The sequence below is a fragment of the Hyperolius riggenbachi genome, chromosome 1 (genome assembly GCF_040937935.1).
Source record: "Hyperolius riggenbachi isolate aHypRig1 chromosome 1, aHypRig1.pri, whole genome shotgun sequence".
Classification (NCBI taxonomy): domain Eukaryota; kingdom Metazoa; phylum Chordata; class Amphibia; order Anura; family Hyperoliidae; genus Hyperolius; species Hyperolius riggenbachi.
In genome coordinates this window covers 494,733,129-494,754,281 of record NC_090646.1, presented here as the reverse complement: position 1 = coordinate 494,754,281, position 21,153 = coordinate 494,733,129, and the positions used below count along the sequence as shown (strand labels likewise).

At 45.2% G+C, this 21,153-nt stretch overlaps 1 protein-coding gene across 2 annotated transcripts in view; it reads left to right on the top strand.

The window, feature by feature from the left end:
* GNB1L (G protein subunit beta 1 like) overlaps window positions 1-21,153 on the top strand; it is a 114,171-nt gene that overhangs the window by 66,708 nt on the left and 26,310 nt on the right. For both annotated transcript variants that reach the window (XM_068271576.1, XM_068271575.1), the window contains one exon: window positions 10,160-10,258. In XM_068271576.1, the coding sequence (XP_068127677.1) occupies window positions 10,160-10,258 (99 nt within the window). The remainder of the gene's footprint in view (window positions 1-10,159; window positions 10,259-21,153) is intronic.

The window sequence follows — 21,153 nt, the reverse complement described above, 5'->3', positions numbered from 1 at the left end:
TACAACATTCAGTTTTAATATTAAATATTTAACGAAGGAAGGAGTGAAGGCAAGACTAAACAAAATCAAAACTGATAATGCACCTGGCCCAGATAACGTACAGTATAGACCAAAAGTTTGGACACACCTTTTCATTCAAAGAGTTTTCCTTATTTTCTGACTATGAACATTGTAGATTCACACTGAAGGCATCCAAACTATGAATTAACACGTGAAAGTATAGTACATAACCAAAAAGTGTGAAACAACTGAAAATATGTCATATTCTAGGTTCTTCAAAGTAGCCACCTTTTTGCTTTTATTACGGAAATGCTCTTGGCATTCTCTTGATGAACTTCAAGAGGTAGTCACCTGAAATGGTTTTCACTTCACAGGTGTGCCCTGTCAGGTTTAATAAGTGGGATTTCTTGCCTTATAAATGGGGTTGGGACCATCAGTTGCATTGTGGAGAAGTCAGGTGGATACATGGCTGATAGTCCTACTGAGTAGACTGTTAGACTTTGTATTATGGCAAGAAAAAAGCAGCTAAGTAAAGAAAAACGTGTACATCATTACTTTAAAAAATAAAGGTCAGTCAGTCCGAAAAATTGGGAAAACTTTGAAAGTGTCCCTAAGTGCAGTCTCAAAAACCATCAAACGCTACAAAGAAACTGACTCACATGCGGACTGCCCCAGGAAAGGAAGACCAAGAGTCACCTCTGCTGTGGAGGATAAGGTCATCCAAGTCACCAGCCTCAGAAATCACAGGTTAACAGAGACCAGGTCAATACCACACAGAGTTCTAGCAGCAGACACATCTCTAGAACAACTGTTAAGAGGAGACTAGGAAACCACTGCTAAGGACGGGCAACAAGCAGAAGAGACTTGTTTGGGTTAAAGAACACAAGGAATGGACATTAGGCCAGTGGAAATTTGTGCTTTGGTCTGATGAGTCCAAATTTGAGATTTTTGGTTCTAACCACCGTGTCTTTGTGCGACGCAGAAAAGGTGAACGGATGGTCTCTACATGCCTGGTTCCCACCGTGAAGCATGGAGAAGGAGGTGTGATGGTGTGGGGGTGCTTTGCTGGTGACACTGTTGGGGATTTATTCAAAATTGAAGGCATACTGAACCAGCATGGCTACCACCGCATCTTGTAGCGGCATGCTATTCCATCCAGTTTGCTTTTAGTTGGACCATCATTTTTCAACAGGACAATGACCCAAACACACCTCCAGGCTGTGTAAGGGCTATTTAACCAGGAAGGAGAGTGATGGGGTGCTGCGCCAGATGACCTGGCCTTCACAGTCACCAGACCTGAACCCAATAGAGATGGTTTGGGGTGAGCTGGACCGCAGAGTGAAGGCAAAGGGGCCAACAAGTGCTAAGCATCTCTGGGAACCCCTTCAAGACTATTGGAAGACCATTTCAGGTGACTACCTCTTGAAGCTCATCAAGAGAATGCCAAGAGTGCGCAAAGCAGTAATCAAAGCAAAAGGTGGCTACTTTGAAGAACCTAGAATTTCACATATTTTCAGTTGTTTCACACTTTTTGGTTATGTACTATACTTTCACATGTGTTAATTCATAGTTTGGATGCCTTCAGTGTAATTCTACAATGTTCATAGTCATGAAAATAAAGAAAACTCTTTGAATTAGGTGTGTCCAAACTTTTGGTCTCTACTGTACATCCTCGGGTACTTAGGGAATTAAGTTCAGTTATCGACAAATCCCTTTATATAATCTTTTGGGACTCTTTGAAGTGGAGTAGTTCCAATAGATTGGCTTACAGCTCATGTTTTCCCATTATTTAAGAAAGGCAAAAATCAGATCTGGGAAATTATAAACTTGTAAGCTTAACATCATTTCTGTGTATACTATTTGAGGGGTTCCTAAGAAATGCCATACAAGACTTCATAGTAGATAATCTAATTTATCAGCATCAGCATGGGTTTACTAAGGGCAGGTCTTGTTTGACTAACATGCTCAGCTTTTATGAGGTGGTGAATGCTAGTGTGGATATTGGGAATGCTGTAGATGTGATCCCCAAACTGTTCCCCACAACAGTCTGGTTCACAGAGGATGGAAGGACTGGGGGAGGATCTGTGTGCATGGATCGGGAACTGGCTAATGGACAGGAAGCAAAGATAATGGATCATATTCAAAACGGGTGACGGTTAGCAGTGGGCTTCCACAGGGGTCGGTACTAGGTGCAGTACTCTTCAATTTATTAATGACCTAATAGATGAAGGAGAAAGTAATGTTGCTATGTTTGCAGATGATACAAAATTGTGCAGAATTATCAACTCTCAGGAAGATGGTGACATATTGCAGAAGGATCTGGATAGGATGGCTATATAGGCACATAAATGGCAGATTAAAACCACATAACGACCGCCTAACGCCGATAGGCGGCGGCTGGTCGTTTGTGGCTTTACATGGAAATGGTCCTCCTCGCTAACGTCCGCTCCCTCCCCAACAAGCTAGATGAACTGAGACTCCTCAGCGACAAGAGGGAACTCGGTAACAACACCCCAGTCTTTTGCTTTACCGAAACGTGGCTCAATGACGACATCCCTGAGAGTGCCCTCCAGCTCCCAGGCTTCAGCCTCATCCGAGCAGACCGTGACAGCATCCTCTCTGGGAAAAGAAAGGGGGAGGCATCTGCTTCTACATCAGCTCCGCCTGGTGCTCAAACACCTCTGTACTGGCCAAGAAATGCACCCCAGAACTAGAACTCCTCCTCATCAATTGCAGGCCAATCTACTCGCCCAGGGAGTTCTCCTCCTACGTCCTCGCAGGTGTGTATATCCCTCCTGATGCAGAGGTAAATGCTGCTCTGCGTGTTCTCAGTGATACCGTCATGCAGTGGGAGACGGCCCTCCCGGACTCGCTGTTCATTATCTTGGGGGATTTTAACAAGGCTAACCTCCGTAATGAACTGCCCCGCTTCCACCAGCACATCACCTGCCCCACAAGGAGTGCCAGCACCCTCGACCACTGCTACACGGCCCTGAAAGATGCATACAAAGCAACACTGTGGGCAGCCCTAGGCTCATCTGACCACTGCATCATCCACCTGGTACCTACTTACAAAAGGCACCTGGAAACCTCAAAACCGGTCACTAAGTCCTCCAAAGTGTGGTCAAGTGAGGCTAAACTTCAACTTCAGGCCTGCTTTGACTGCACAGACTGGGAGGCTCTGGAATCGCCTAACCTGGACGAGTGGGCAGACAATGTATCGTCGTACATTGGCTTCTGCGAGAATTCCTGCATCCCTACAAAATCCTTCAAACTATATCCAAACGACAAACCGTGGTTCTCAAAAAGACTACGACAACTGCGACGCAGCAAAGAAGCCGCACACAAGTCTGGCAACCAGGAGGACTACAAGAGGGCAAGAAATGACCTAAACAGGGCACTGAGGTCCGCAAAGAAGGACTACGCGGAAAAGCTGGAACAAAACCTCTCCTCAAATGACTCACGAGCTGTATGGAAAGGGCTTAAGGCTGCCACCAACTACAAGCCTCCCCCTCAGCATGCTACACCCAGCAATGAGCTTGCAGAGAGTCTCAGTGACTTCTACTGCAGATTTGAGAACCAGCCAACACCTGCAGGACTCCCACAGCCGCCTGCACAATCCTCTGACATTGACGCCCTGGGCCCAAACTCGCCCCCACCATCAGTGAGAGAGGCGGATGTGCTGAAACACTTGCTAAGATTAAATGCTAGGAAAGCCTCTGGTCCGGACGGAGTGTCACCAGCCTGCCTGAAAACTTGCGCTCGTCAGCTTGCTCCCACCCTCTCTTCCATCTTCACGAGGTCCCTCCAGGGAGGCAAAGTACCCGCGTGCTTCAAAAGGTCCACCATTATCCCTGTCCCCAAAAAGCAGGGAATCCTCGACCTCAACAACTTCAGGCCCATGGCACTTACATCCGTTATCATGAAAGCCTTTGAAAGCATGGTGCTCCCCCTCCTTAAAGGGAAGGTTCAAGCAAAAAAAAAAAAAATGAGTTTTACTTACCTGGGGCTTCTACCAGCCCCATGTAGCCATCCTGTGCCCTTGTAGTCACTCACTGCTGCTCCAGTCCCCCGCTAGCAGTTTTCTGACCTCGGAGGTCAGGGCCACATTGCATACATTTTTACGCATTCCAGCTAGTGCAGGAACAAATATTTACGCGTTGCACCACTAACGCGTAAAAATGTATGCGTTAATGTTCCTGCACTAGCGGGAATGTGTAAAAATGTACGCAATTCGGCCCTGACCTCCGAGGTCAGAAAGCTCCCAGCGGGGGACTGGAGCAGCAGTGAGTGACTACGAGGGCACAGGATGGCTGCATGGGGCTGGTAGAAGCCCCAGGTAAGTGAAACTCATTTTTTTTTTTGCTTGGACCTTCCCTTTAAGCACTCCACAGTGGGACTGCTAGACCCACACCAGTTCACGTACAGAGCGAACAGGTCCACTGACGATGCCATTAACATCTGCCTGGAGCTAGTCTATGATCACCTGGACAGACCGGACTCCTACGCCAGGATCCTCCTACTGGACTTCAGCTCGGCATTCAATACCATCAGCCCCAAAATACTGCAAGACAATCTTGCCGCGATAGGAGTCCACCCCACCCTACGCCTGTGGATCACAGACTTCCTCTCCAACAGGTCCCAGGTTGTCAGGCTGGGCACTATCTCCTCACAACCTAGGATCACCAACACAGGAGCCCCACAAGGCTGCGTCCTGTCGCCATTTCTGTTCTCTCTATATACGAACAACTGCAAATCCACGTCGGACTCTGTAAAAGTAATCAAATTCGCTGACGACACAACCATTGTCGGTCTCATCACCAATAACGATGAGAAGGAGTACCGCCATCAGGTCGAAGGCGTCTGTCACTGGTGCAGAGAGAACAGATTGGTTCTAAATACAGCGAAAACTGTGGAGATGATTGTTGATTTCAGGAGATGCGCCCCCACCCCGCCCCCAATCTGCATCGATGGCAAGGAGGTGGAAAGAGTCACCAGCGTCCGCCTTCTGGGCACAACCATCTCCAATGACCTGAGGTGGAAGGCCAACACTGCCTCCACACAGAGGAAAGCCCAACAGAGAATTTTCTTTCTCCGCCAACTAAAAAAGTTTGGTATGGCCCAAAAACTTCTGACAAACTTCTACTCTGCTACAATCGAATCTGTCCTATGCTCTTCCATCCTGGTCTGGTACGCCAGCTCCTCTGCCAGCGACAGACTCAAACTGCAGAGGGTCATCAGATCAGCGGAGAGGATCATCGGGAGATCCCTTCCCTCACTGGACCTCCTTTACCACTCCAGGCTGTACTCCAGAGCATTAAAGATCACCAGCGATCCCTCACACCCAGGCCACCGCTTCTTTAGTCAGCTCCCTTCGAGCCGGAGGCTCCGGTTCCGGTCCATCTTCACCAAGACCTCAAGGCATAAAAACAGTTTCTTTCCCTCGGCTGTCAACCTTCTGAACTCTCTCCACGTAACTGCCCATCCTCACACCACAACACCATGTCTGCACTGAGGCACTCTGCACGTGGATAGACGCGCCCTAGCTCAAGCTGACTCTTTTTTGGGCGCTTTTTGAGTGTTTCTTTGTGTTATAACTTATGCTACATTGTCTTTCTCTGCATCTGGTATAATGTTCTGTTACTTTCTGACTACTTGACTTGTCCTGTTATCTGTACCTATATCCTGTATCAGTACCCTGTACGTGCCAAGACCAATTCCGGGTACGACCCAGTCGTGCTTGGCGATAATAAAGATTCTGATTCTGAACTACCGTTCGAGCGGCTGTTCCATGTCAGTTCACGGAGAGTGTCTCCGTGAACAGCCTGCGAGCCTCCGATCGCAGCTTGCAGGCTAAATGTAAACACGCTGGGAGGAAATCCCCTGTGTTTACATCATACGGCACGCCATACAGGAGATCGGCGATCCCCGGCCTCTGATTGGTCGGGGACCGCCGGCATCTGATAGGCTGAAGCCTATCAGAGGCGACGCAGGACGGATCGCTGTCCTGTGCCGCCAGTAGAAAGGAGGGGAGGGAGGGAGGGAAGGTCAGGGAGGCTGGGAATCTCTGTGGAGGGGGGCTTTGAGGAGCCCCCCCCCCCCCCCGCTCCGCCACACGGAGCGGCGGCGATCAGATCCCCCCCCAGCAGGACATCCTTCTAGTGGGGAAAAAAAGGGGGGGGGGGAATTGTCTGATCACCCTGCGTGCCTGCTGATCTGTGCAGTGGGCTGGAGAGCCCACGCAGCACAGATCAGCGTAAAACTGCCCAGTCCTTAAGTGGTTAAATTCAATGCTGAAAAAAATGTAAAGTTGTGTATTTTGGTCATACCTTTGGTCTAGCACCATACACATTAAATGGAATACAGTTGGGGACATCAAACTTGCAGAGGGATTTAGAATTACTTATTGACAACAAGTTAAATAATCTTATTCAATGCCAATCCACTGCAGCTAAAGGAATCATTTTGGTATGCATTTAAAATGGAAATAAAAACTCTGGATGCTAGCATAATACTGCCATTGTTTAACTCTAGTAAGGCCACATCTGCAATATAGAATTGTTTAGAGGATATGGAAGGTCTCAATTACCTGGAAAGGTGAGATACAGTGGCTTGCAAAAGTATTTAGCCCTCTTGAAGTTTTCAACATTTTGTCATATTACTGCCACAAACCTGAATCCATTTTATTGGAATTCCACGTGAAAGACCAATACAAAGTAGTGTACACGTGAGAAGTGGAATGAAAATCATATATGATTCCAAACATTTTTTACAAATAACTGCAAAGTGGGGTGTGCGTAATTATTCAGCCCCCTGAGTCAATACTTTGTAGAACCACCTCTTGCTGCAAATACAGCTGCCAGTCTTTTAGGGTATGTCTCTACCAGCTTTGCACATCTAGAGACTGAAATCCTAGCCCATTCTTCTTTGCAAAACAGCTCCAGCTCAGTCAGATTAGATGGACAGCGTTTGTGAACAGCAGTTTTCAGATCTTGCCACAGATTTTTGATTGGATTTAGATCTGGACTTTGACTGGGCTATTCTAACACATGGATATGTTTTGTTTTAAACCATTCAATTTTTGTCCTGGCTTTATGTTTAGGGTCGTTGTCCTGCTGGAAGGTGAACCTCCGCCCCAGTCAAGTCTTTTGCAGACTCCAAAAGGTTGTTTTCCAAGATTGCCCTGTATTTGGCTCCATCCATCTTCCCATCAACTCTGACCATCTTCCCTGTCCCTGCTGAAGAGAAGCACCCCCAGAGCATGATGCTGCCACTACCATATTTGACAGTGGGGATGGTGTTTTCAGAGTGATGTGCAGTGTTAGTTTTCTGCCACACATAGCATTTTGGCCAAAAAGTTCCATTTTGGTCTCATCTGACCAGAGCACTTTCTTTCACATGTTTGCGGTGTGCCCCACATGGCTTGTGGAAAACTGCAAACGGGATTTCTTATTCTTTTCTGTTAACAGTGTCTTTCTTCTTGCCACTCTTCCATAAAGGCCAATTTTGTGCAGTGCACGACTAATAGTTGTCCTATGGACAGATTCCCCCACCTGAGCTGTAGATCTCTGCAGCTCGTCCAGAGTCACCATGGGCCTCTTGACTGCATTTCAGATCAGCGCTCTCCTTGTTTGGCCTTAAAGTTTAGGTGGACGGCCTTGTCTTAGTAGGTTTACAGTTGTGCCATACTCCTTCCATTTCTGAATGATCATTTGAACAGTGCTCCGTGGGATGTTCAAGGCTTTGGAAATCTTTTTGTAGCCTAAGCCTGCTTAAAATTTCTCAATTACTTTATCCCTGACCGGTCTTGTGTGTTCTTTGGACTTCACGGCGTTGTTACTCCCAATATTCTCTTAGACAACCTCTGAGGTCGTCACAGAGCAGCTGTATTTGTACTGACATTAGATTACACACAGGTGCACTCTGTTTAGCCATTAGCACTCATCAGGCAATGTCTATGGGCAATTGACTGCACTCAGATCAAAGGGGGCTGAATAATTGCGCACACGCCACTTTGCAGTTATTGATTTGTAAAAAATGTTTGGAATCATGTATGATTTTCGTTCCACTTCTCATGTGTACACCACTTTGTGTTGGTCTTTCATGTGGAATTCCAATACAATTGATTCATGTTTGTGGCAGTAATATGACAAAATGTGGAAAACTTCAAGGGGGCCGGATACTTTTGCAAGCCACTGTAAACTGGGCTTATTTTATTCTGGAGAATAATGCTGGGGATACACGGTACCTTTCTGTACTGTGTATTGACCAGCTTATCCAGCCAGCTGATAATATTCAGCTGGCCCGATCATGCCGCTCGGCTAATCAGGCCGCAGGATCGACCCGTGTATTCCTAGCATAAGACGCTTTAGAGGAGATCTAATGAACATGCATAAATACAGTACATCACAGGGCAATATAAAAGCTTGGCAGATGGGCGTTTTGTTTCTAAGCTTGAGTAAATTCGAGCAGGGCTCTGCACCATCTTCATAAAATATAAACTTTATTCTAATTCTTCATTAAAAACAGGTTAAAAGCATAAAGGAGTAAAGTGCCAAGCCCCCATGGGTTGCAACACACAGCGTTTCGGACTGACTGTCCTTTCTCTACCTGTCAGACCAATGCACCAGGTGCATAATGAAGATGGTGTGGAGCCCTGCTCGAATTTACTTAAGTTACCCCTCATGCTCCAAAGGTGGTTCCAGCTTATCATTATTGGTCCATCGGTGCTTAACCCTTCATTACATATGTGTTCCTAGGCTTTTGCATGGAGGAAAAACGTTTTAGCCATTTATTTAGGTAAGGGTTCTTTACAGTAAGAAAGATTCAAATATGGATTGTACTACTAGGGATTATCAATAAAATGCACATATTTCAGAATTCATGCAGGATTATGTAAATTTTAAAGACAAATGTATGCAGCTTCAAAATGGACCAATTTAAACCTTGGTGGCACTTGATTGATCCATTTTCAAGCTTCATATATTTGCACACATATATATGCATATATTTGCATCTCTGATCATCCCTATGTACAACTGCAGGAAGCGGAAGTACCGGTAGTTATGTCAAATTCTATATCTGCTTTTAAGGGGGGCTTAGATGCTTTTTTTTTTTTTTTTTTGCATTGAAAGACATCATGGTTATAATTACTAGGTAATTGCCAGTGGTGTTGATGCAGGGATTTTATTTGACTGCTATCTGGATTCCGAAAGGCATTTTTTCATTTTGGTGCTAATTGGACCATGCCTTGTAAGGGGTTTTCGCCTTCCTCTGGATCAACAGGGACATGTCAAATAAAACACACACACACACACACACACACACACACCGCCATTCCGCGGTAGAGCATGGAGGTGGGGGCATGGGCAGGAGTTGTGGTGAGTACTACAAAGCTAGTGGCTGCAGTGGGAAGGGAGGTATTCAATCAGATCTCTGCTGAACATAGATCACTGCCAGTATGAGAAAGCATAACATATATGCGACTGAAAGTTGCTATTAGTACCCATTGCAAGTACTGAAAGTTGCTGTTAGTACCTATTGCATTGGGGATCTCTAATCACTTCTCAATGAGCTGCTGAAAAACGCACTACACAGCCTGGACCTGTATCTCTGAGGAGGTGCAAGTGAAGTGACCCAACAAGAGACAAAGGGAATAAAGCCTGGAAAAGTTCAAACGCTCCCTCAAAACCTACCTCTTTAGACAAGCTTATAATTTATTATAGCTAGAATTAAATGCTCATTGCCTCATCTGCTAATCCCTTCATCTACTCCACTAGTGTCTTCACCCTACTATCCTCTAGATTGTAAGTTTAGACGCTCAGGGACCTCCCCCTAGTGTTTCCGGTATCTGTGTTTTGATGTTGACTCATACAGTATGTTTTTGTACTCATTTGCATGTAAGAAGAAATACTTGATACAATACAATTGAATCCTTGATCTCGTGTAAATTGAGGCACAGTTATTTCTTTGCTGTAGAAAACTACAAAGGGATGAGATACATGGCAAACATGTTTGCTTCAGATTCATGGATTCTCTTTGGTTATCATTTATAGTGTGTAGTCTCTAAAGATGACTTTTCACTTTTTACTTTTGTTTTGTGTTCTTTCAATCATAGCAATGATGTCATAATGTATTTGGCTGTTTTATTTTCCAACAGGTTCAGGTTATTGAATTGGCATCTAAAAAACCACTGGGCTGTATGAAGCCAGCTGCAGATAGCAAGTGGGGAATGCTTATGTGCATGAAACTATGGCAGGTAAGTCGTTTCATAATTCTCAGCATTGGTGTTCATACCATGTGTCGTAGCTAATTAAAATGTGGAAAGCAGTAAATGAATCCTAACTGGGATCTTCCCTATTACGAATTGTCCATCCTTTGCATGTGTTGTATTCTGCTGTGTGCAAATTTCTTCAGGCTTACGGATTTTTGCAAATTTTGGAGCTATGCATTCCCTCTTGTTAATTTCCTAACGGCATTAAATAAATAACAAATGCAACACAGGGAGATAAGCCCTCACATCTTGCCTGTGGCCAGTTAGCAGACCTGAGAGTTTTAAATTGTAGGACTTTCACCACTAGAGTTCCCAAGAGATATTTTAAACTATTAGGTTGTGTAAAGAAGCAGAGTATTGTACCGTAGTGGCCTCCCGACAAAGTTCCATAGATGGTATGCAGGATGGGAGTCTGAACAAGATATATCCGAAGCTTGCGCTTTTAATCAACTGAGTTAGCCATTAAATGGTATAAACCTTATAGGGTTGTGGGAGTCTAGAGTATTAGCACAGAAGAGAAGAACTCAGTACATAGTCACAAATACAGGGAGTGCAGAATTATTAGGCAAATTAGTATTTTGACCACATCATCCTCTTTATGCATGTTGTCTTACTCCAAGCTGTATAGGCTCGAAAGCCTACTACTAATTAAGCATATTAGGTGATGTGCATCTCTGTAATGAGAAGGGGTGTGGTCTAATGACATCAACACCCTATATCAGGTGTGCATAATTATTAGGCAACTTCCTTTCCTTTGGCAAAATGGGTCAAAAGAAGGACTTGACAGCCTCCGAAAAGTCAAAAATAGTGAGATATCTTGCAAAGGGATGCAGCACTCTTAAATTTGCAAAGCTTCTGAAGCGTGATCATCGAACAATCAAGCATTTCATTTAAAATGGTCAACAGGGTCGCAAGAAGCATGTGGAAAAGCCAAGGCGCAAAATAACTGCCCATGAACTGAGAAAAGTCAAGCGTGCAGCTGCCAAGATGCCACTTGCCACCAGTTTGGCCATATTTCAGAGCTGCAACATCACTGGCGTGCCCAAAAGCATAAGGTGTGCAGTACTCAGAGACATGGCCAAGGTAAGAAAGGCTGAAAGACGACCACCACTGAACAAGACACACAAGCTGAAACGTCAAGACTTGGCCAAGAAATTTTTCTAAGGTTTTGTGGACTGATAAAATGAGAGTGAGTCTTGATGGGTCAGATGGATGGGCCCGTGGCTGGATTAGTAAAGGGCAGAGAGCTCCAGTCCGACTCAGACGCCAGCAAGGTGGAGGTGGAGTACTGGTTTGGGCTGGTATCATCAAAGATGAGCTTGTGGGGCCTTTTCAGGTTGAGGATGGAGTCAAGCTCAACTCCCAGTCCTACTGCCAGTTTCTGGAAGACACCTTCTTCAAGCAGTGGTACAGGAAGAAGTCTGCATCCTTCAAGAAAAACATGATTTTCATGCAGGACAATGCTCCATCACACGTGTCCAAGTACTCCACAGCGTGGCTGGCAAGAAAGGGTATAATAGAAGAAAAACTAATGACATGGCCTCCTTGTTCACCTGATCTGAACCCCATTGAGAACCTGTGGTCCATCATAAAATGTGAGATTTACAAGGAGGGAAAACAGTACACCCCTCTGAACAGTGTCTGGGAGGCTGTGGTTGCTGCTGCACACAATGTTGATGGTGAACAGATCAAAACACTGACAGAATCCATGGCTATATTGGTCACTGATTTGTTTTTGTTTTGTTTTTGAATGTCAGAAATGTATATTTGTGAATGTTGAGATGTTATATTGGTTTCACTGGTAAAAATAAATAATTGAAATGGGTATATATTTGTTTTTTGTTAAGTTGCCTAATAATTATGCACAGTAATAGTCACCTGCACACACAGATATCCCCCTAAAATAGCTAAAACAAACTAAAAACTACTTTCAAAAATATTCAGCTTTGATATTAATGAGTTTTTTGGTTTCATTGAGAACATGGTTGTTGTTCAATAATAAAATTATTCCTCAAAAATACAAGTTGCCTAATAATTCTGCACTCCCTGTAAGTAGCATGGTAAGTACTCATTACCAAGCAGTACTCATTACCAAGGTCATTTGGTTGCCCGATGCAGCTAGTAATGGTTGTAGCTGTTTGTAGACCATCGTCGTGAGTAAGGCCTGTGCATGCCCAGCAGATAACTGTCAGTCATTGGGGGCCTGATTTTAGGTCCCTGTAAGGCACTTACCGGGGAGAGAGGGGGTATGGTGTTAGGGTTAGGCTTTGTGTGTAGGGGGTTAGAGATAGACAATTACCGGAGGGGGGGAAAAGGCAGTAGGAAGTCTTCTTTTTAGGCATTTACGGTTGAAGTTAGAGTAGGTATTTGGTGGGGGGGGGGGGGGGAGGATTAGGTTAGGCATTAGTTAGGGGGTTATGGATAGGCACTTAGAGTGGAGGGTTAGAATATAAGCCGATATATTAAAATATTATATTGCCGATATCTTATCAGAAGTTTACCTCACACCCAAATTTGCTGCCCCCCTTTTTAAGTGTATGCCTCTAGCAGTCTAAATGTTAGCAGGTGCCTTGATACCTGTGTCTCATGCCTCCATTTCTATTTCCTTTCCACTCTGAATCAGGGTGGCCATAACCCAAATATTTCAGGCAGATTTATTCTCTCTGATAAAAATCTAACAGTGCTTAATTGACCAACACAGGCCCAATTGATAAGCTAATAAAAAATTATCAGAAGCCTATCAACAGACTGGAAAAGGCAGTACATTTTGAATTAACCAAAGAGGAGGCGTGCAGAGCCTCCTTCATAATCACATAGTTATGAACTGCATCAAGCACTACCTCATCGCTGGAAGCAGTGATCGGATCACAAGTTAGTTCCTGCTGAAATCTGGCTGAGAAGTAGTGCAGGTGGTAAATTGATCCCTATTCTGTGATCAGTTTTTAGATTTGAGGAGCAGCTGTCACCACTGTAGAACGCAGCCATCTAGGAAACTATGAGCATTCAGAGTTGTAACCAAGAGATGAGAATACAATATTATTCTGTCTAACAGATTTGTTTTTGAATTGATTGTTAAGTTCTAGTCTGGATTGTTATTTTAAGTACCGTACAACAATCCTGCATTTTGTGAATGATTTAACCACGTCACTTCGAAGGGTTTTCCCCCTTAAAAAAACAGAGCAATTTTCACCTGTCTGTCCTCCTTCCATTCATTCGCCTATAACGTTATTACTACTTATCACAACGAAACAATCTATATCTTGTTGTCTTTTTTCACCACCATTTAGGCTTCTTTGGGGAGTACTTTTTGTTAAGAATTCTTTTTTTTTTTTTTTTTTTTTTTTTTTTTTTAGCAAAGTGTTTTAACAGGAAAAATAAGAAAAAAAAGGAAATAATTCATTATTTCTCAGTTTTCGGCCATTATCGTTTTCAAATAATACATGCTAATGCAATTAAAACCCACACATTTTATTTACCCATTTGTCCCGGTTATTGCAGCGTTTAACATTTTTCCCTAGTACAATGTATGGCGCCAATATTTTATTTGGAAATTAAGGTGCATTTTTTTCAGTTTTGCGTCCATCCCTAATTTATTATTATTATTATTAATATTATTATTATTTATTGTATTTATAAAGCGCCAACATATTACGCAGCGCTGAACATTAATTTACATTACAGACAATATTTAGAGGTGACATACAGCAATATGACAATACAGGAATACAAGAAAACCAGATCACACAGCACAGTATGAGCATAAGGTAATGCTTAGTCAGTCACTGGGTGGAGCATGGAAATTAGACAAGTTAGGTTCACTAAAGTGCATAGCATGGGTTCACAGTAATGGAGGTGCATGATCAGGTAGGACACAAAAGGAGGAGGACCCTGCCCAAAGGCTTAAAATCTAGAAGGAGAGGTAGAGACACGAAAGGTAGGCACCATGGCCGTTTCTAGCCCCGTGCGGGGCGTGCCACCGCCCGGGGCGCTGTTGGGAGCGGGGCGCTGTAATGGAGGGGGGAAGCACCGTAGCCGCGGGGAGGGCAGCCCGACCTCTCCCTTCCTCTCCCGGGCCGCCCTCCGTGCTCCCCCCTCAGATGTATATTGAGCAGCAGCAGCCAGGGAGGGAGCGCTGTATACAACATACCTCCCTGGCTCCAAGCGCTGTTCTCTCGTCGCCGGTCTTCTTCTCTCTGCAATGCATACACGCTTATACACACGCTGCTTCCTGTTTAGCCGGAAGCAGCGTATGTATACGCGTGTAGGCAGATGGGAGAAGACCGGCGACGAGAGAACAGCGCTTGGAGCCAGGGAGGTATGTTGTATACAGCGCTCCCTCCCTGGCTGCTGCTGCTCACTATACATCTGAGGGGGGAGCACGGAGGGTGGCCCGGGAGAGGAAGGGAGAGGTCGGGCTGCCCTCTCCGTGGCTCCGGCTCCCCCCTCCATTATGGAGGACAGCTACCTATCTAACCTATCCTGGGGGGCACCTACCTAATCTAACCTATCCTGGGGGGCAGCTACCTATCTAACCTATCCTGGGGGGCACCTACCTAATCTAACCTACGCTGGGGGGCAGCTACCTATCTAACCTATCCTGGGGGGCAGCTACCTATCTAACCTATCCTGGGGGGCACCTACCTAATCTAACCTACGCTGGGGGGCAGCTACCTATCTAACCTATCCTGGGGGGCACCTACCTAATCTAACCTACGCTGGGGGGCAGCTACCTATCTAACCTATCCTGGGGGGCACCTACCTAATCTAACCTATCCTGGGGGGCAGCTACCTATCTAACCTATCCTGGGGGGCAGCTACCTATCTAACCTATACTGGGGGGCACCTACCTATCTAACGTATACTGAGGGGAACCTACCTATCTAACCTATACTGGGGGGCAGCTACCTATCTAACCTATACTGGGGGGGCAGCTACTTATCTAACCTATACTGGGGGCACTTATCTAACCTGTATTGGGGGCACCTACCTACCTAGCTAGCCTATACAGGTGACAACTATACTGGCTACCTATATTGGAGACACCTACCTAAATGACTTATACTGGGGGCACCTACCTATCTAACCTATGCTGGGGGCAACTATTCTGGCTACCTATATTAGAGGCACCCACCTAGCTAACCTGTACTGGGGCACCTACCTATCTAACTTATACCGGGGGCGCCTGCCTATCTAACCTATACTGGGGGCAACTATACTGGCTACCTATACTGGAGGCACCTACCTGGCTAACCTATAGCGGGGGCAACTATACTGGCTCACCTATGCCTGGCTACCTATACTGGGGTACCTATTCTTGGCTTCCTATACTGGGGGGACCTATACTAAGTGATACTAGACCTGGCTAACCTATACTGCGGGCACCCATACCTTGCTCCGGGGGGGGCGCAATTTTTACACCCTCGCCCTGGGTGCATTTTAGCCTAGAAACTGCACTGGTAGGGACCAGAGTTCCGTTGTGGGTTTAGAGCAATTGTAAGGGGTGGTAGGCCAGAGTGAAAAGGTGAGTTTTGAGGGCCTTCTTGAAGATGTTGAAGGAGGGGGCTACCCTAATGGGTGGAGGTAGAGAGTTCCAAAGTGTTGGAGCAGGTCTTGAGAAGTCCTGGAACTGTGTGATGCGGGGGGCAGTCAGGCGAAGTTCATTGGAGGAACGGAGTGAGCGGCTAAGTGTTTACCTCTGAGTAAGATCAGAAATGTAGGTTGGACAGGTTTTGTGGACAGATTTGTAGGTCAGACACTATATCTTGAATCTGATTCTGAACTGGATAGGAAGCCAGTGGAGGGATTCATGGAGGGGAGCCGCCCTGGTGGAGCAATGTGAGGAGTGGATAATTCTGGCTGCCGCATTCATGATGGACTGCAGTGGGGCTATTCGGGTCATAGGGAGACCAGACAGAAGGGCATTACAGTAGTCGAGGCGGTAAATTATGAGGGCATGGATGAGGAGTTTGATGGTGGCAGAGGTCAGGAAAGGGCAAATCTTACGAAGGTGGAAGTTGCATGACTTTGTGAGGTTTTGGATGTGGGGAGTGAAGGAGAGTTCGGAGTCCAGGGTGATACCCAGACAGCGGGCTTGAGAGGTAGGGCGAATGGTAGTGTGGTTAACAGTGACATGCACACCTGGGAGGTTCAGGGATAGCCGGGGTGGGAAGATCATAAATTCCGTTTTGTCTAGATTTAGTTTCACGAACCTAGCGGACATCCAGGAGGAGATGGCTGATAGGCAGGAGGACACCTTGTCACCTTGACACTAATGGTCGAGATGTCAGGGGTGTGGAGGTAGATTTGGGTGTCATCTGCATACAGATGATAGTTAAAACCCATGGAGGAGATAACCTTGCCAATGGAGGATGTATATAGGGAGAGCAGTAGGGGGCCAAGGACCGAGCTTTGGGGGACTCCCACCGAGAGGTGGTTGGGGGTGGACGAGGACTCATTGAAGGAGGTCGTGAAGGAGCGATTGGAGAGGTAGGATGAAAACCAGGTCAGGGCGAGATCGTGAATGCCCCTGGACTGAAGGGACTGGAGGAGTAGGGGATGATCTACTGTGTCAAAAGCTGCTAAAAGGTCAAGGAGGAGGAGAATGGAGTATTTACCTTAAGCTTTAGCTAAGGCAAGGTCATGGACCACTTTGGTGAGAGCAGTTTTGGTTGAGTGGGCAGGCCGAAATCCAGGTTGCAGTGAGTTGGCATTGAGGTACTGGGTCAGGCGTTTGTGAACCAGACGCTCAAGGAGTTTTGAGGCAAAGGGGAGGAGGGAGATAGGGCAGTAGTTGGAGGGTAGTTGTAAATTAATTTTTTTTTTCAACAAAAAAAAAAAAAAAAAAGGTAACTATTGGGGAATGTAGGAGGTCAGGAGTTAATTTAATATGTAAAAATAAGTTAAAAAATAGATCCTTTATTGAAAAAAAAATGTACATGTAATTTTACTTTTTGGCCACAAGATGTCCTCGTCACTCACTTTCTGATGCGTAGTAACACTACGCATAGAAGAAGTGATGCGTGGATGTTCTTTGTGAATGGCAGCGCCGTCTCATAGACGGCTGCGGTCATTCATACGGGGGCTTAGATCAATTAATGGGAACTTTGTTTTCTTTACCATCAAAAGCACTGGCTGGCAGTTGGACAGAGCAACTGCCATCCAGTGCTGAGCAACTGCCATCCAGGGCTTTTGATGGTAACACTTACCTAGGGCTAGAGTGCGAACAGGTGGGGGTGGGGCGGTCTGCATGTTTGTAGAGATCTTTTTCAGGGAGTGTTTTTGTATGGAATAAATGAAAAACTGTATTTTTCAGACTATAAGACGCACTTTTTCTCCCCCCAAAACTGAGCAGGGAAATCTTATGGTCCAAATGTACGGTTAGGGAGCATGAGGGCGCGTGTGCAGAGTAGGGGTGGGGAGCGTTTACAGCCGGCAATGAAGGGAAGTGTGTTACAGTACCTCACAGCACGATCCTCACCAGCCGGTTTAAACCTCTTGGCCTGCATATATCAGCGCCTTTATGCCCAGTGGCGGAGACTCCTGTTCAGCTTTACCCGTATGTGCAGCAAGAGGAAAGCAGACCTGATCTGAGGTGGCCGTGAGGAAAGCAGACCCGATCCGAGGTGGTCACGAGGAGAGCAGACCCGTTTCGAGGTGGCTGCGATGGGCGCAGACCCGATGTGGCCACGAGGAGTCCTGCAACTAAAGCGCAATTCCGGACTCGAGGAGAAGCAGGGCGGCAGAGCTTCGGGACAGCTGTGACTGCGCCTGGTAGCGAAGAGGGACTTGCAGGCAGACTTCAGATCTCTGCAGCAACATCAGAGGAGGAAATTATGCAAATTATGCTAGCATGCTCTGTGTCCTGCATCGCTGGCGCTATCATTCATATAACTAAGTGCAGAAGCTGCTATCTGGGTCTGCCTGATCCCTCTTTATGATTTCTCCCAGTCCCTCCTAACGTCCAAGCATATTTCCGGCACCAGAAAGCAGCTTCCGTACTTATTTACATTAATGACAGTGCCAGCGTTGCAGGACACAGAGCATGCTAGCATAATTTCCTCTTGTCTCTGCACGGGCTGGCAGATAAAGGGGGGGAGGGAGGTGTCCGGAGCTCCACTGCCTGCACAACCGAGCAACTGCAACGTGGAGGAGGAGAGGAGCTAGCTGGATCATGTAAGAGCTATATTGTTGCAGGGTACAGTAGTTAGAGCAATTGGGAGGTCAGCAGGAGTAAGTGTAGTGTAGTTAGAGCAGCTGGGGGGGGGGGTCAGTAGGGGTGAATGTACTGTAGTTAGAGCAGCTAGGGAGTCAGCAGGGTGAATGTACTGTAGTTAGAGTAGATGGGGGGGTCAGCAGGGGTAAGTAGTGTAGTTAGTGTACCTTGGGGGGTCAGTAGGGGTAGGTGTAGTGTAGTTAGTGTATCTGAAATACAGCAGGGGTGAGTGCAGTGTAACTTAGAGTAGCTTTGTTAGAGATAGCTTGGGGGGGGGGGGGGATGTCTAAAAGACACCCCTGCACCATAGACTTACCAGGTTTAGTATATTTTGTGTTTCCCTGTTATTTGTCCTCTAAACCTGGGTGCGTCTTATAGTCTGAAAAATATGGCACTGAGAATTCCCCTTGAAAAAATTGACTAGTCAAAAACCTGTCAGTTCTGTTACTGCCTTCGACATGGGAGACCAGGGTTCAAATCCTGGTTTGGGTCAGTAGCTATTCAGTAAGAAGTCCTTGGGCAAGACTTCCTAACATGCAGGGTGGCCCCTTGAGTGCGCCCTTAGGGGCTTCAGCTCTTGAGCGCTTTGAGTCCAACAGGAGAAAAGCGCTATACAAATGTTATGATTATTATTATAGGAGAAAATTAGTTTATAGCCCATTTTACTCTGGTAGAAACATACTTCTTATTTGTATGAGTTTACATGTACAGGATCTTCTCAAAAAATTAGCATATTGTGATAAAGTTCATTATTTTCTGTAATGTACTGATAAACATTAGACTTTCATATAGTTTAGATTCAACAGTCAGTGATGGTCTGGAGTGCCATGTCAGCTGCTGGTGTTGGTCCACTGTGTTTTATCAAGGGCAGGGTCAATGCAGCTAGCTATCAGGAGATTTTGGAGCACTTCATGCTTCCATCTGCTGAAAAGCTTTATGGAGATGAAGATTTAATTTTTCAGCACGACCTGGCACCTGCTCCCAGTGCCAAAACCACTGGTAAATGGTTTACTGACCATGGTATTACTGTGCTCAATTGGCCTGCCAACTCTCCTGACCTGAACCCCATAGAGAATCTGTGGGATATTGTGAAGAGAAAGTTTAGAGACGCAAGACCCAACACTCTGGATGAGCTTAAGGCCGCTATCGAAGCATCCTGGGCCTCCATAACACCTGAGCAGTGCCACAGGCTGATTGCCTCCATGCCACGCCGCATTGAAGCAGTCATTTCTGCAAAAGGATTCCCGACCAAGTATTGAGTGCATAACTGAACATAATTATTTATTTGAAGGTTTACTTTTTTTTTGTTTTAAAAACACTTTTTTTTTTATTGGTTGGATGAAATATGCTAATTTTTTGAGATAGGAAATTTGGGTTTTCATGAGCTGTATGCCAAAATCATCAATATTAAAACAATAAAAGGCTTGAACTACTTCAGTTGTGTGTATTTGAATCTAAAATATATGAAAGTCTAACGTTTATCAGTACATTACACAAAATAATGAACTTTATCACAATATGCTAATTTTTTTTAGAAGATCCTGTATTTTACATTTTACAATTTTTCACAGTAGGGGTCCTTTAAGCTGCCTTCTATAAAAGCCCATCGTGTAGCAAATTCATAACAATAAGTATGAATTCAATGACTAGATGGTGGTCTTCATAATGACTATTTTGTTATCTTGGTCTTTATTCTTAAAGTGTAATTGTTAGGGATAAAATAAAAAATCAGTTCTTTATTTTTATCTGGTAAACACGTAATAAGGATGCTAACCAGGTAATCCAAAAGTTAAAATCACTAATACTTTTCTTGTTGATAAATGATCATTCCCCAGTTTACCTGAGGGCCCATTTCCACTATCGCGAATTCGCATGCAAATTCGCATAGCAATACAAGTGAATGGGACTGTTTCCACGTGTCAGGATTCCTTTACGTTTTTTTCTGTGTAAAAATTCGCGCGGCAGAGCCATCAGAATTCGCATAACGCTATGCGAATCGCATACAATGTATTTAATAGGAAATGCGCATGCGGTTTGGGTATGTGAATTTTCATGCGAATTTTCATGCAAATTCGCATAGAAACAATGGAAAATCACACCAGCACTGCCATGGTTAAATTCGCATACATCGTCATCCATGCGAATTCGCATGAAAATTCGCATAGACCCGCATGCGAAATTCGCATCCGCATGCAAATTTTTCCTGCGACAATTCCCACCGCACAAGTGGAAATGCAGCCTTACTCTTATTTGGTACACACAAAATTTTGTATGCAAAAAAGAAGTTGCAGGGCATGCTGGGTTGTCCTTTTTGGCTTCTCTACTTCCCCCTCCGACTTAACTAATGCAGCCTGATTGGCTGAAGCCTCTTTCCCTCCTATTTTCCCCTCCCACACCTCTGTTCCTCTCTGATTGACCAATATTTCTCATGCAGAGACAATGCACTTTCTGTAGTGAAGGGAGGGCAATGCATACAAATCAGGCAGAGGAGAGTAAGGGAGGAAATGACATCAGGATTGGCTTCAAAATAGCCACACTTAAAATGGGAAATGCTAAGGATTTTCGCTTTTTTTTTTTTTTTCTTTTCCTATAGAAAAATCACTAACATCAAAATGTGGACAGTGCAATACATATGTTATGTAAGTAGAGCAAATATTTATCTGCTTAT